The sequence below is a fragment of the Lagopus leucura genome, unplaced genomic scaffold (genome assembly GCF_019238085.1).
Source record: "Lagopus leucura isolate 7727_CA_CO unplaced genomic scaffold, USGS_WTPT01 Super-Scaffold_100157, whole genome shotgun sequence".
In the NCBI taxonomy this organism is placed as follows: domain Eukaryota; kingdom Metazoa; phylum Chordata; class Aves; order Galliformes; family Phasianidae; genus Lagopus; species Lagopus leucura.
This window is the reverse complement of record NW_024962334.1, coordinates 18247798-18262932: the sequence shown is the minus strand read 5'-3', so window position 1 is coordinate 18262932 and position 15135 is coordinate 18247798. Positions and strand designations below refer to the sequence as shown.

General features: G+C 40.0%; 1 protein-coding gene across 3 annotated transcripts in view; it reads left to right on the top strand.

Annotated features, from left to right (window-relative positions):
* CREB5 (cAMP responsive element binding protein 5) overlaps positions 1-15135 on the top strand; it is a 245531-nt gene that overhangs the window by 132649 nt on the left and 97747 nt on the right. The window contains exon 1 of one of the 3 annotated variants that reach the window (XM_042888953.1): positions 14438-14501. The exons of the other annotated variants lie outside the window; for them this stretch is intronic. Within the exon in view, the coding sequence (XP_042744887.1) occupies positions 14455-14501 (47 nt within the window). The 5' untranslated portion in view covers positions 14438-14454. Of the gene's footprint in view, positions 1-14437; positions 14502-15135 lie in introns of those variants that run through there. 3 annotated transcript variants of the gene reach the window in all.

Genomic DNA, 15135 nt, shown 5'->3' with positions numbered 1-15135 from the left:
AAAAGAAAAAAGAAAAAAGATCACAAAATATATTTTGCATAAATTTTTCTGAAGTGTGTAATTTTAGCTGTAATTCCCCTAAAATCCCAGCATGGTTTCCTGACAATATCAAATGTGATGTATTTTAAGATTTATTTTTGTTAGGTGTGGACTGGGAATGTTATTATTTTAAACTTGATACAAATAGGAAGAAATCTGTAATACCAAAGCCATAAATATTTTCCTTTCATAAAAATTATGGAACCACTGAACTATATAGCTGCAGGGGACTTCAAGTGTCCATCTAATCCTCTACCTGAAGTAGAATTAAGTAACATCTACATCATTTCTGACAGAAATATCTCTAATGTGTTTTTGACAACCTCCAGAAATGGAGGGCACACATCCCAGCATTCAATTGCTATACTTAACTGCATTTACTTTGAGATAACTTTTTCTTTGATTCTAACCTGAACACTCCTTGAAGCAAATATAAGTTCATTTTATTTTTGATTCTACTCAGAGTAAATGGGAAAAAATATTGTATTCCTTCTTTCTGTCTTCAGCAGCCTGTTGTGTATTTGAAAACCTGTGATGTCCGCTCTCTGTCTGGTCTTCCATAGTCTAACTAACCTGCTCAGTGTGTTCTTGCTCTCTTTTCTGGACTTTCAAGTGTTTCTCTGGAGAGTGGTCTCTGGCTGTGGCCCAGTGTTAACTAGGAACAGCGCTTAAAAGTGGATGTGGTGCTTTGATGGAGCTACCAGTGCTGAGGCAAAGGAAGGAATTTGCACACTGAGGGAACTCCGTAATCACTTTGTTTAATAATGTGGGTGAGAGGCAAAAAATTTGCTGTGTTGGTGAGGACCAGAAAGTACAGCAGCGTTTACACACAGTTCCCATTTGAAACAAAACATTTGCAACTGAAAGACTTAGGAATAAATTCTGTCAACTTCTCTAAACTAAATGAACTCTGCAAAAGGAGGACTGTGCAGCAGTGACTCCTTTTATTTTTCTTTCTTTTCTTCTTTCTTTATTTTTGTTAATTGCAGAATCCATAGCATCCCTAATAAATCATGACAGTGTGACAAATGGCCAGTCTCAGCCTGAAATCCCATTTGGTTAATTGCGTTGCACCTACCAACACTTCCCTTGCAGTTGCTTCGGTGCTGACTCCAGGGGAAGTATGCCACCTACTGAATCACCAGCTCTGCTTCCTGAAGCACCCTGGGATTTCCTTGGAGAGCTCCCAAACGCATTTGGCCAAGACTAACTCTGTTTAGCTTATGAGAGCAGACCAGATCACAGCCTGAGGCTGTTATGGCTGCTAGCCATATTACTCATTGGGGATGTTTAGTCATGTATCTCTATGAAGGGAAACCATATTGCATTAAATGTCTCAAGTTAGTTCTGCATATATTGTTTGTAAATTGCTTTGTGACCCTTTCTGAGTGGAAAGAGCTACATGTGTATAAAATATTAAGACTTAATGGAGTGTCTATAACATGTATGGATACTTTCAGGTCATTTTTATAATAACCTTTCATGTTATAGCTATATGATTGAAAATGTAATAAAACAGACTGAGAAGGCAGCCTCTTTAAAGTCCTGCTGTTCTGGTACTCAGTTATTCTGATTTCATGGTTGAAAGTCTGTTTTTGATACTTAAATACTGGTAAATCTTCACCAACGTGGTTGCTTAACAGTAGTGAGCACTAGGATCAACACTGTCCAGCCAAAATGAAAAGTAAAACATTTGCCTGCAATAAGTCCTAATGGACATTTTAATATTAATACATTTAGAAATGGCAGATGGCTTTGGATAACGCACCTCATTTTCTCATCTGAGTTCAGACCTCTGATAGGTAGCTTCCAGCAATATTGTGCACATATTAGGAGGGGTTGTAGCTATACTGTATGAGGAATTTACTCCCTCACACTAATATTCATAGAGGATAAGATCTAAGTAAACTAAATTGGTAGCTGAGTATCCTCACTGCAGGCTGAGCTATGAGGGCTGCTCCAAAAGTAATGCCTCCTATTTTATATGTTGACTCATAACATCAGAGGTGGATGTTGGTATTATGGCAGTAGAGGTTGAACCTTCCCACCAGTATCCTATTGCATTTTGCTTCTGTCTGGCAGATGGCAGCTGAGGGGCAGTCTGACAAAATGGTATCTGGCATGGAAGTGTGCATGAAGCAGAGGTGTGTAATTGAATTTCTCCATGCAGAAAAAATTGCTCCCACTGATATTTATTGATGCTTGCTGAAAGTTTATGGAGATCAAACAATGGATGTGAGCACAGTGCTGTGCTGAGTGGTTCATTTCAGTAGTGATAGGGACATAAGCCATGTTCTGGATGGCTATGAAGATTTTTATGAGCAGAGCATGCAGGCTCTTGTACATCATTGACAAAAATGCACAGCTAATGGTGGTGACTATGCTGAAAAATAGTGTTTTGTAACTGAGAATTTTCTCTATTGAACAGTGTTATTGTTCTCTTTGAATCTGATGTAGTTTGCATGAAAAAAGGTGGCATTAGTTTCTGAGGAACCTACATACATAGTTGATCTGGTTTCAAACGTTCAGACAAACCCTAAATGACCACAGACTGACATGCCTCATATCTCTGCACAAATACCTCAATCTTTGTCTTCATTTTTCTTTTGAAGGTACTATTATGTATGTGGGATCTTGTTCTCTATCAGGTCTTTGATCCTGGCATTAATGCTCCTTATGACTTTACTGCCTGAAGTCTTTTCCACATTGTACCACTGTTTTGAATATATAGAGAAGTGAAAATAAAAAAGCATTAAAGAACTGCTGGCACCTTGTGGTAAACGTTTGAAAAACATTTTTAGTAAGTTTATACTGTAAAAAAGAATTTTCAATTTACTCAGCCATTAAGACTATTTTGGTGAGGAAAAAAAAAAAAAAAAAGGATTCTTGTTGTTTTGTTCTATTTATATCCCTTTGACCTGTGGTCTATTTTCAACCTGCTGCCTGCAGTGCTATCTGGCTAAAAACATGTTTCCTAAAGCGGTTTGTAAAGATGCACTGGTCCTGATTCTTTCCAACTGAGATAATTTTGTTAGCAAGCCTCCTGAACAAAAGGCATGACTCCTGAGCAGGAGCACATTCATGTACAGGTGAGAAAGCTTAGCTCAGTGGAAACATGTTTAAACAGAGGAGATAACACAGATGGTCACTTGTGCTGGTTCTACTGCTTGTTAGCTCTGTACAAATAGGCAATATGAAGTTAGTGAGCTGATGGGATTTGAAGAAAGATAAGTTGTGTTGGAAATTTCTCCTCTGAAAAAAGAAATAGCTATGGGCTGGTATTTTTACTGGACAGGAAGTGATAGGGTAGAATGGAGCAGAAGGACCAGGGAGGTCACAGATGTAGCCTGGAGAAGGCTGAGTAAGTGAGAACAGGAAGAATAAAATTGGTATCATTGACTGGGAGAGCCAACAGATTAGATCAAATGTATGTGTGAGAAGACAAAACAGAAAGCTCTTGTATGAAAGCGTTTCTTGTGAATTCGCAGAGCTGAGCTCCAGACAGCATATGAGACTGTCTCTCATCTGTGCTTCTTTCTAAATTCACTAGCACTCTGCAGGTTACAGACCTTTTTCTTAGTCCCTATAAATTTTTTATAGAAGCTGAGCTAGCTGAAGTGAAAAGTAGAGTTGTTTTTCTAAGGTGCATGATTTAAAAGCTTTGTGAGAAAACTTGTGGAAAACATAATTGCCCTAAACAAAACAAGACTTTGAAAGACTTCACCAAATGAAACCTAATTTCTATCAATACCCTCTAAAGCTTTTTTTTTTGTTTTTCTTCAAGAGGACTGTTTTCATGGAAAAGTTCAACTTTTCCCAGTGTTTCTAAGTGTAGAACTCTTTACGCTTTTCACTGCCTTTGTAAAAGACAGAAAAGTGGTTCAAAGAAATATTTTTTTAAATATTCATTATTTGGCAAAGATTAGGCCTTCAGTATTTAGCCTAAAAAGGGAACGCTTTGGAAGGTTTCAGAAGTATCTTTAAAAAAAAATAGAGGAAGGGTTTGGAATGAAAATGAAGATGCAACTGTAAACATAAACACAAATTTTAATGTCATTCATCCTCCAATATTCTTTTTAAGTCAGCTTTATCTTTTACATAGTTACACTTCTAATAAATATATAATGCTTTCTGTGTGATAATATCTATTATCTCATTGTATGCTTGTGAGATGCATGCCTGTACGTATGTGTATTATCAGCATAACAGCTAGGTAGATGAAATCACACCAGTGATCCTGGAATTAATTCTGGGTTTGTGCTGTGTTTACCTGATCAACTACCATCTGACTAAATCCATGAGGACACTTTTGGGTACTTGCAACTTCCTTTTTTTTTTTTTTTTTTTCATTTAATAGTAATTGCAAGTAGTTAATACCTTTTGTTTGAACATTATGAAAACACTAGGGAATCAGATGAAACCAAACAGAGATTTCATACACTGGCCTCCAAAATGGAGAGGAACAAGAACCATACTGATAGCCATTAGATGCTGACTTTCGTGGCTGCCCCTGGCATCGTCACATCTCCTCAAGCTGGAGATACAGAATAGGCAACACTGACAACCAAAGTGAAATTAAAACACAACAAAGTGAAAACATATTAACTGAACCAATAAAAGTAATAACATTAATGATAATCAAGCAACCCGACTACAGATTGTGCTCTGAACCTTGCCAAATTTGGGGATGCTGGCAGGCCACCAAGAACAGCAAATACAACAGACAAGGGCCCCTCATTTGAGAAAGCCTTGCTGCAGTCCCTAGAGAGCTTTTCCCTCCGAACTGACTGCAGAGCATCCCAGCTGGTCCGAACAGACACTGTGGAATTACAGCATGAGATTTTTGTGAAGTAAGATTAAGCTAAACTTGAATCTTGTGTGAATTCAGATTAAATGAAGGGACTCTGTTGTTATTTAGCGAAAACAGTTTCCTTAGTAACCTCAGAGTAAATTTTACTCTGTTGGTATGATGTAATCAGCTGGTTTAACATTTAGAGCTAGTAAAACATGTGCGTATAATTTTTTTTTAGAAGGATGTGTCTAATCACTTTCATTTTGCACTCACTTAGTGCAAACTCAATATTAATAGTTTGCATTGGCTGAGGATTTACAAACAGGCTATGGAGTGTAGCAGTCGGCATGCGATTGCCTGAAAGCTGAAAGGATTGAAGTTTTGTCAGAGTCCTAGATCTTTCCTCCCACACACGCTGGCCACCAGATAAATCATATGTGTGAGTTTATAGTGGAGCTGGTTCTGGATGTTAAGCAACACCCAGAAGTGAAGTTTGTGAAATAATTTCCTGAGAAAGCAACAGTAGACAGATCGCGACATTAATCAAGTTAGCAAACCATCCATTTTTGTGGCATTCCTGAAAGCTCTTTTAGGAACACCAAAAATTCTACAGAATGATACTTCCCAGTAATGAGGGTAATCAGTACAGAATGGCATGCTGTGCCTTAGAGGGCTTCTTGGTTCTCTGGGGCACAGATGCAAAGTTCTAATACAGTTGTGACAGTTGCTAGACACCTGAAATATGTCTTAAACATTTCAGTAGTATTTCTGATTTTGTGATACTTATTTACACTGTAATTAAAACATTTATCTTAAAACCTTCCAGAAAATTTGCTTATCCCATTCTACCAGCTCAGAAAAATCTCAAGCATGGGTGCTTCTTGAAATCTCAAGAACCACAACTAACATGGGGGAGTCTCCTCTAGGAAGCACGGCAGATAGGCTTCGTTTAGCATGCTTAAAATGAAAGTACAGGTAGTGGAAATAACCAGGATAGGGTTGAATGGGAAGGTTTTGGGTTGGAAGAGGTTACTTGTGGAGTTTGACGAAGTTTCAATGCAGATCCAGTTTTGTTTCATGTTTCATTAATGACTGTAATGCAAGTTTAAAAAGTGCTGATGATGATGCAGGGTTTGGAGACACTGGCAATACAGAGAAGGACCTGGATATTATACAAAAAAATAAAAAAAAAAAGAAGGAAAAGGAGGAAAAAAAACGACCAACAAAAAAAACCTGGATGATCTCTGAGTACTGAACTAATGGTAATGGAATGAAATTCAGTATTAAAAAATGCAAGGCCGTGCCTGGGGGAACTAATAAAAATTTCTAGAAGAAGCAGCAGTTCATCATCTCTGTGCCGTGATGCAGGAGGAGGGCTTGTGAGTAGTTGTAAGTGGTGATGGGCTGACAGCAAACTTCTGTGATGATCTGCTTGCTTTCAAGGTACAGGCACTCTTTAGTAACGTTGGGTCAGGAAGACAGCTTTCCAGGGGCACTGAGAGGTGTTAGGTTGGCATGGTGGATTGATCTGTTAAGAAAACGTGCTGGGGAAGGTGTGGGGAGGATGGTTACAAGAGTCTAGAAAATGAAAGAAAACAGCATCTCAGGAGGAAGTTCCGACTGTGCTAATTAAAGGACAAAGAAAGAGCTGGCACATTCAAGGCAAAGTGTTAGAAAAATGGTCTTTGCAGCAGCAGTCTGGACAGATATGAAAGAGGTAAAATTGCATTGGTAAAAGCCAGAGAAAATGATGTTGCAACTATTGACGTGCAGGGTGGTGAGACACATGTTCCAGTTATGAAGCAATTACAAGAATATATAAGCCCTGAAGTGGTTTCAGGCTGAATTCAGATTGGCATCTCTGTACAGAATAATTAACATGTGGAAATATGAACATGAGGGACAAAGGCAGCAGAAAGTTTCAAAACCCTGAGAAACTAAGGAAGGAGCAAAGGGAGTTTTGGGGATATGGGTCAGAAATGGTGCAGTCTCAGGGTCTGGAAGGTTAAACACATAACATCCCAGTTAAGCTGGGAAACAGATCTAGGTGCTGCTTTTTTTTGCATCAAAGCCATTCAGACACATTCACAGAAGTTTCCACTCACACTAGAGGGAATCTTGGGCCGTAAGCAAACTCTGCAGGTTCTCAGATGGGTTAGTCATCATTGTTTTAATTTGTTTATCCTGTTTCCATAATAAATCTTTTTTTCTAATTTAAACAAATTAAAATCTAGTTTCTTGGGATTTATAAAATTGAGCTGACTGTTGTTCATTCTTTAGCAGAAAGTTAATCGTCTATCCTTATGTGAAAAATCACCAGGGATGCCAGCGTGCCAGTGCGATTTTTCCAGTACAGAATTCACAGGAGTGCCTCACTGACACGGACTGTGGTCACTAAAGATAAACATGGAGAATTTGGGTTTGCACAATAGGTAGGACTAGGCTAGAGTCAGAAACTGTCCAAATAGATGCCTGTTTCCAAGTGTAAATTCAGTAGGCACAGTTTGTGTGGAATGCGCTCTTACTCACTGCGTATTTCCATGTACGTGCATGTTTTGTAGTTAGATTTCATTGTTTTTCATTGCAAGACTGGAAAAGTTGTTCATTTTGATTCATAGAAACTGGCATTATAAGTAAAGCAGCATCCTGCACCACCAAATGGAGAAGACAGAAATATTTTCTCTTTCATTTATCATCAAGGCAAAACTGATGGTGTAACTCTGGCTCTGAAGTCAGTAAATGCAGATACTTTCCTTTTAGAGTCCTGAAAGATGTGAATGAGTGTGTGAGAAGTCTGTTTATTTTGAATATGTTCAGAGATAATAGATGGTCATTCTTTTCCAGAAAAAAAGCTTTGGAGGATAAACATTGCATGTAAATCCTAAAAACATAAGTGAGTACAGATGGACCTCACTCACTTTCAGAAAGGATCTCTGAGATAATGAATCTGTGACTGGAGAAGTTGCTATGAAGGAAATTGAACTAGTATTTCCTGCTTAACTCTCATTACCGAGAAGAATGCACCGTGAAAAACAGGAAAAAAAATATCAGAAAAGACAACAATTTTTCCCTTTTAAATAGAATGTCTAATCAGGTAATAGCTTTATGTCATCAGCAATAGAATTTTAATTGTTGTGGCTGACTTCTTACACTGGAAATGTTATGTTGCACTTCAGTGGGATCCTGCAGAACAGGAACTTGCAGGCTGGCCCTGAGTTGGGACTCAGTCTCCTTGTTGCAGACTTCTTTGTTTTGTAACAACACATAAAAATTCTAATCTTTACTAAAAGAAGCTGTAGTTTCGGTGTCGAGATGCTGCACATAGATTAAATTCAGACCTTTGGATGGAGCCAAGTTGCAAATGGTACCACTGCTATGAGTTCTCAGCATCCTGACAGCAATTGAATGGTGTTAACTGTGTACCTGAGGACGAGCTGGGGCCAGCAGGATTGCTCAGCTACCTGTAATTCACGGGGCTTCAAAACTAAAGCCAATTTGTCCAGCAAGAGTCCAGCAAATATTTCCCAGTAATCAGATACAGCTGTTTACTTTCATGAAGGACATATTGAACTGTCAGCTGGATTACTAAAAAGAAAGGAGTCATCTTTAGGAACAAGTGACCTTGTGTACATTTCTATGAAATAGCATTGTAAATCAGTGCTGCTGGGTTGAGGGTGATCTGAGTCCTGGAATTCTCCTTCTCCAAATTCAGCTGGGCCCCAGAGCTTTGCCTATTTTTAAAAAGCTTTATTAGAATGCTGGTTATTTTTGTCATGCTGGAAAAATAAAAAAGAGGCTACCAAAACAAAACAAAACAAAACAAAACAAAACAAAACAAAACAAAAAAAACCTGCATGAAGATGATACAGATGATTGTATTAGAGCTTATCTGTACTGTTATTCAGTGCTTACCACACGGTTCTCCACAGCACAAATTTCATTTTGGCATATGAGTTTGCTCTTTTAATCCATACTTTGCAATTTCAGCTTACTTTTGTGGCTTTTAGAAACACAACAAAAAGAACATCAAAAACCAGACCCTTTCTCCCGCTACAGGAGTTGAAATGCAACTATATGGGAAGCAAGTTTTAAACTAGGTCCAAGATAAAGCAAGCCTAAGATAGACAAAACATAATAGATAAAGATAAAACATTAAATATTGAGATATCTGAGATGGGGGATCAAAATATTTAGGATACACAAATGACTGGGTCTTTGTGCAACACTAAAAATAGTGATGGCATCATTCTTCACCAAGCATGGACTAATTATCCATTAGAGTAATCAGAATCACACTGGGGGAAAAGAATCTCCTTTTCATTATGGGTGAACAGTACAGATTACACAGCATTTTTAAAATAATTGCAGCTGTTTACTTTTGTCCTTAGTCAACATCTCTTCTCCTCTGTGCTCCTATGCGGGTGGCTGGCGGGCTGCCATCGCCCACGTTAAGGGTGATTGCATTGCTTTACTTTTTATGGCTTGCCTGGGAGGTGCTTTGGGATCTTTTAGGGCGAAAGGTTCTATAGAGATGTAAAACATTATTTATTATTTTGCATAAATTGCTGCGTTATTTGTCTATGGTATTTGTGGTTTACAGCTGTAATAAAATAGCTGGCTCCTTGGACTGGATGACTCATTGGTACATAATTGGGTACAGAGCTCTTCACTTCCAGGTCAGCTGCTCACTGCTGGCCCACAGCTCTTTGGTGAAGGTATATAGGCAGTGTTCCATCTATTTTCTCGTGGCTTAATGTCCCAAGCACCAAAACCATGATCCCAAGTGGCATTAACCTGCTTCAGAGCATCACCTGAGAAGAAGTTCTTGTCTTGAGATTGTTCTGGAAAATTTTGGTTAAAATTCATTGCATGAATGTGGAGAAGTCTTACTGCGATACTGTGATACTCACTGCACATATGCATGGTTTGTGGCAGAACATTTGTCTCCAGAGCTTTTCTATCCAAAATTCTCATTCTTTTTCCTTTAATATTTTCAATAGTGCATTTCTAACCTAGCAGTGCATTTGGGCATATAAGTGAGAGGGAGAGATCTTTGTTCCAGGATTCGGTAAGACTTAGAATATAGAATCACAGACTATCCAGAGTTGGAAGGGGACCCATAAGGATCACTGATTCCAATTCATTTTATTACAGTGCTTAAATGCAGGAGGCATGGGGCAGTTCTCACAAAGCACAATTCTGGATACTTTGCATAGGGCATGGAAAAACCTGCTCTGCTTCTGCCACATCTCAGTGCTGAGCACTTGGGGATGAGTGTCCTAGAAGGAGAGCAGCTTTTTCAGAAGCACCTGAGTGACTTGGTAGTACGTGTCCCACTGTCACATTAGCAATTTGAAAAATGTGCTCATTTCTGAACTTGGTGGATCTCTGCTTTCTTATGTCCTCGCTGGTGACAGCTGACAGGCTCAGAATCCCCGGCCTCTCTGTGTAGGCTCTTGTGAAGATGGTCCCTCTGTCCACTTTACAAACAGGGGACACCCAAGTTGAACTGAACGCTGAGTAATAACACCACATGGGTTTGCAGTGGTCTGTAACTGAAAAGGTTCACTGGAAGCAATTTGCAAAGAAATCCTTAGGAAACCACCTGGATGGTTATTTTAAATTAAAAAAGGAAGAGATGCCACTTAAAAAAAAATAATTTTTAATACTAGGTTTAAGGTTCCATACATATGATAGTCATTAAAGCTTGTTTAACCCTGAAATTATCTGGCCTCTTCAATTCCACAGGGACTGTTAGGCTCTTGGTTTAGAAATGAAAATGAAAAATAATGTCGGAATGAAAATGAGACTTTCCTGAATGTAGGACCATTATTACAGAATATTTTCTTAATCAAGCCTCTTTAAGAGTGAAGGAGTGGGGAGAAAAATAATCAGGCTACGCTGCTTTCATCCCCAGGCACCGCCATAGTGCTTTGGGCCACTGATCAAAATAGGCACAGGTCAGTCCCAAATGCTGTGTGTGACCCACTCACCTAAAATGCACGTATAGCTGATGATTTGTTCACCAGCCATCTCAGCTGCAGTACACCCAGTTCCTTGTTGCAATATGCTCGTGAGATAATCCCAGTGTGCTCTGACATTTGGGCTCTCGAAGTTCAGAGCTTTCTGGTTGTTCAGAGTGGAAACTTTCAGCAGGAGCAGTGATTTTGTGGAGTTTCTGTTACACCAAACATCTGTGGTGTGCCCCACCACCCTTTCCCTAAGGATGAAACATGCTGCAGGGAGGGTGTTGCAAGCATTCCTGAACCAGACAGCTAAGCTGGAGTCATAACTGTGCTGGCCAGGGCGCTACTTTGAAGAAGGCTCCCATTAGAATTAAAACATCCCACAACTCCCATCACAACAGCCCTATTCTTGAGTGTGGCTGAGCATGGAAATTTAAGGATAGGGGCAGAGAGGGGGGAGAAAGAAAAGACAGAAGAGTAAACAGATAAAGAGGGAGCTCTTGAATGCAAGCGGAATTTCCTTTGAGCACAGGGCATTCTTTATCATTAACTGGTCTGTCACAGGAAGGAAAATGGGAAAACAGTGTTTCCTGTTAGGGGGAAGAAAAAATCAATAGGCCTTGGAAATACCTGCCTGGAAAGAGCCTTTTGTATTCCCACTAGCAAGCACAAATAATTTTTAACTCCTTTGGAGCACAAGCTCTGTTTTAAAGCTGTATGCTTCTTGAAATGAGTCTTTAGTGTAAATACATCATTTAGAAATTACAGGCAGATCAGGCTGTTCGGATCTTTCTCCTTCATGTCAGAAAATGCCTAAATTAAAAAAAAACATGTTCTATAATGCAGGGACTGTTTCTAGGTGCTTTAAGTCTGAAGTTGTGTCTATGTGACCAATAATAATCAAAAGGGCTGTTACCCATACAAATCCAGTCAGTCCTGTAATATGTTGATTAGGATGCTCACAGATGGACAGTGGGTCTGCTCTTGATGATGGTAAACAAAGTTTTCTTTTGTGAAGGGCACATTTGCCAGAGAATTGCTTGAAGCAGGGTGGTAGTACTGCATCATCTTTTGGATTGCACTTTACTTTCAATCCAGCAGGCTGCTGGTTGTATGGGTCTTCTAGAGGAGTGAGAAGAGGCTGGTTCATTACTAAGGGCTTCAGAAGTGGATGCTTATGGCCAAGCAGAATAACCTCCACCCCTCAGGGCAATAGTTTTTCTCTATGGTGGCAGCTTCCTTCCTTCCAGAGGTGGGCCTGGTGATCTATGTTTGTGGATAGGATATAGCCGTATTTCCCATCAGTTTGAAGCTGTTCTGAGTCAGGGATCTGTCCTGAGCTGATGAAAAACTTCACAGCAATGCTAGTGGCATAAATGGAGGATGAATGCTGAACCTAAGCTGAGCAGTTCGGCAGTATAAAAATAAGAAGACAAAATAAAAAGAAGAGGGAGAGAGGGAAGGCGACCCCCTAGACATGCACAGAAAAAGGGCTGGAAGTCACCTTTTTTTATAATGGAGAGGGAGAAGTGAGCTGAGCTTGAAGCAAAACTATCGGCAAAGCTGGAATTAAAAGAAAGCTTTAAGAATGATCTAACTTTTATTTTATTACATTACAGAAGACAAAAAATCAATAGCTGGTAATTCAGACATAAATGAGTTATACGGGCCATTGACACAATGGACCAAACTTTATAACAACCACATCTGATGCTGTCAAGCCACAGGCTTCAGTGGCGCCAGTAATAATTATGGCCGATCACCTCTAATTCAGAGCTGCCTTGCTTGATAAAGGTGTCACTCTGAGTGGCTGCAGCATCAATATCAATTGAGGGTGTCACCCAGCAGGTCAGTCTGCTGCAGAGATCTGCTCTTTTTTAATTGAATAGGAGAAACCCTTCGTTTCTCTCCTCCTCTCTATCTTTGAAATTCATATGTACCTTAAACACAAATCATTGGAGTTCATGGCTGAAACTACTTGAATTCAAGACTGAACCATGACTGAAGCTAGCCATGCTGATCCATACAAGCACATTCTGGAGATAATTTATAACCCTAAGAGCATCTCGGGGAGGAAACTTTGCTACTTTACAATAATCTCTTTGCCTTGCTGTATAAGGAACATTAAATCACTGCTGGGATCAATTAACGAAACCTTCCCCACAAACTCTTGTTGATAAAATGCTGCTAGGCAATAGAAATTACTTTTCTGTAAATTCCATCATTATAAGGAAGAAAACACATTGACTGATATGTTTTCCTGTTGCTTTATGAATGTGGGGGATAGATGTTTTCACTGACTGCTCTAAAACTGAATTTCTGAGACAATGGGTGAGGTGACTCTGTAAAATATGCTGAAATTTTTGATCTATAAAGCAAGGAGCCGCTTTTAAACACCTCTCCAGTATTTCAGATGCCATTAATGCATGCATCTCTGTAGTCTGGCAATACAAACTGATATGCATATCAGCACACGTATGGGTATTGAGATATTCTCATGTATTGCTGTTATTGCTCAGGCTTTGCATTCTTGTGCAGAACTGCCACTTTTTACAGTTGAATACAATTAATTGTAAGTAATGAATGGTGAAAAAACTTCTGTGAGAGAGGACACATGAGGCATTTCAGCTATGGTTGCTGCAGTGTATACCGTTAGCAGGAGTTGGACTCTGCCATACGATGCTGAGCAGTCAGCACCACAGTGGCTGATGCCAGTGCACGTGAAAGCTTTTGTTTTCAAAAATTTTTCACTGGTTCCACTTAGAAACATTCTCTACCCTTAAAAAAAGCCATGCATGTCAAACTTGTGAAATAAACACCAGAGAGGGATTGTTTCAGATGCGGGGTAAACAATAGCAGCACTGCAGCTCGTTTGGTTCATAAGTTCACAGTGCTGTATGGCTTGAGGCTTTTCTGCTACTATTAAAGTAGCAGAGAAAGTGCCTTGCACCGGTAAGTCTACAGATGCACTAAGAAACAGCCCTGTAGTCCCCATTCAAAAACTCAGGGCTCGATTCCAGGCCTTCATGTGCCAGCTCTGTGCGGTTAAGGGGGGAGAAAGCTCAGTGCAGTGGCACAACCTGCAAAATCAGTGCTGTGCACTCTGCCGGACCTAAACGAACATGCTGTGTCTGCTTCAAATCTTCTCTGCTGCCCCCCGGCTCTATCTCCTCCTCTCCCAATTGCCGGATCCTCTTGAAGCCTGTAACACGCGGGCATTTGAGCACGAGTGCGTTTTGTGTAGGATCTCCCGGTCAGCCTTGTCAATCAAACCAGCCCCATCCCTGGGCTTCCCTGCAATCCCGCAGGCAGCTGCGCAGGCCGTTCAGAGGCGGCACTGTTTCTTTCTCTGTTTACTCGTTTCCAATGGCAATTGCACCACCAAGTCTCAGTACGTCTGGAACTCGGCCTGGGGCTGTTTTGGTTACATTGAAGTTTTTGCTTCAGCTCTGCCAGATTTAAATGGTGACTTCACCAGCACTGAGCTAAAAAGGAGAAAAGGGGAGGAGGGAGGCAGAGCAGTGAGCGGGAGCGAACGAGGGAGAGGGCCAGCGCATTACATCATCATTTGGACGGGAATCAAATGGGAAGGATATGACTCACTCGGGCTAGTTAAGCTTTGGCTCAAGTTCTACATACACTCATTCCAGGGCTCTCATGTTCTGCACCTCAGCAGGGAATTCAGGCTCAGTGATGTCCATGAGGTTTGTTTTTAATTTTCTTTTCCTTTTCTGATTCCTATATACTTTTTTCCCCCGTCGCCTTCCTCCTCCTCTTCTCCTCCCCTTCCTCATCTCCCTTTCCCACTCTTCCACTTCGACAGAGTTTGTTTTCTGGTGTGTGTAACCCCGACTGTTAGCAGCAGAAGCTGATTCTTAACCCAACCAAACCTAAACAAGGAGCGCAGCAAACTTGAGAGAAGTTTTTATTTTCTTCCTTTTTTTTTTTTTTCCCCATCATTGTGTGGCTTCTAATCGGAGGAGACGGGGAGAGAGTTAAAATGCAGGAACCAATCGTTTCAATGGTGATGTAATGCTGGAACTGCAGGGTTGTTAAGTAATGTGAGAGGAAGGGGGTCAGGGTTGCAAAGCATTTACCTGCTGTCAAGGGGGTTTAAGTTTATTATCAATTGCAATGACTGTAACTGGCTTCAGACTGCACTCTCTAATTATTCACAGACTCCCCTTTTTTATCTTTTATTATTAAAAGTAAAACTATATCACAGTATTTTTAAAAATGTGATATTATCACAGCTGCAAATTATTTTCCACTAAGGTTTTTTTTTTTGTTTTTTTTTTTTTAATGGTTTGAAAGCGGGTGTCTCTTTCACAAAAAGCC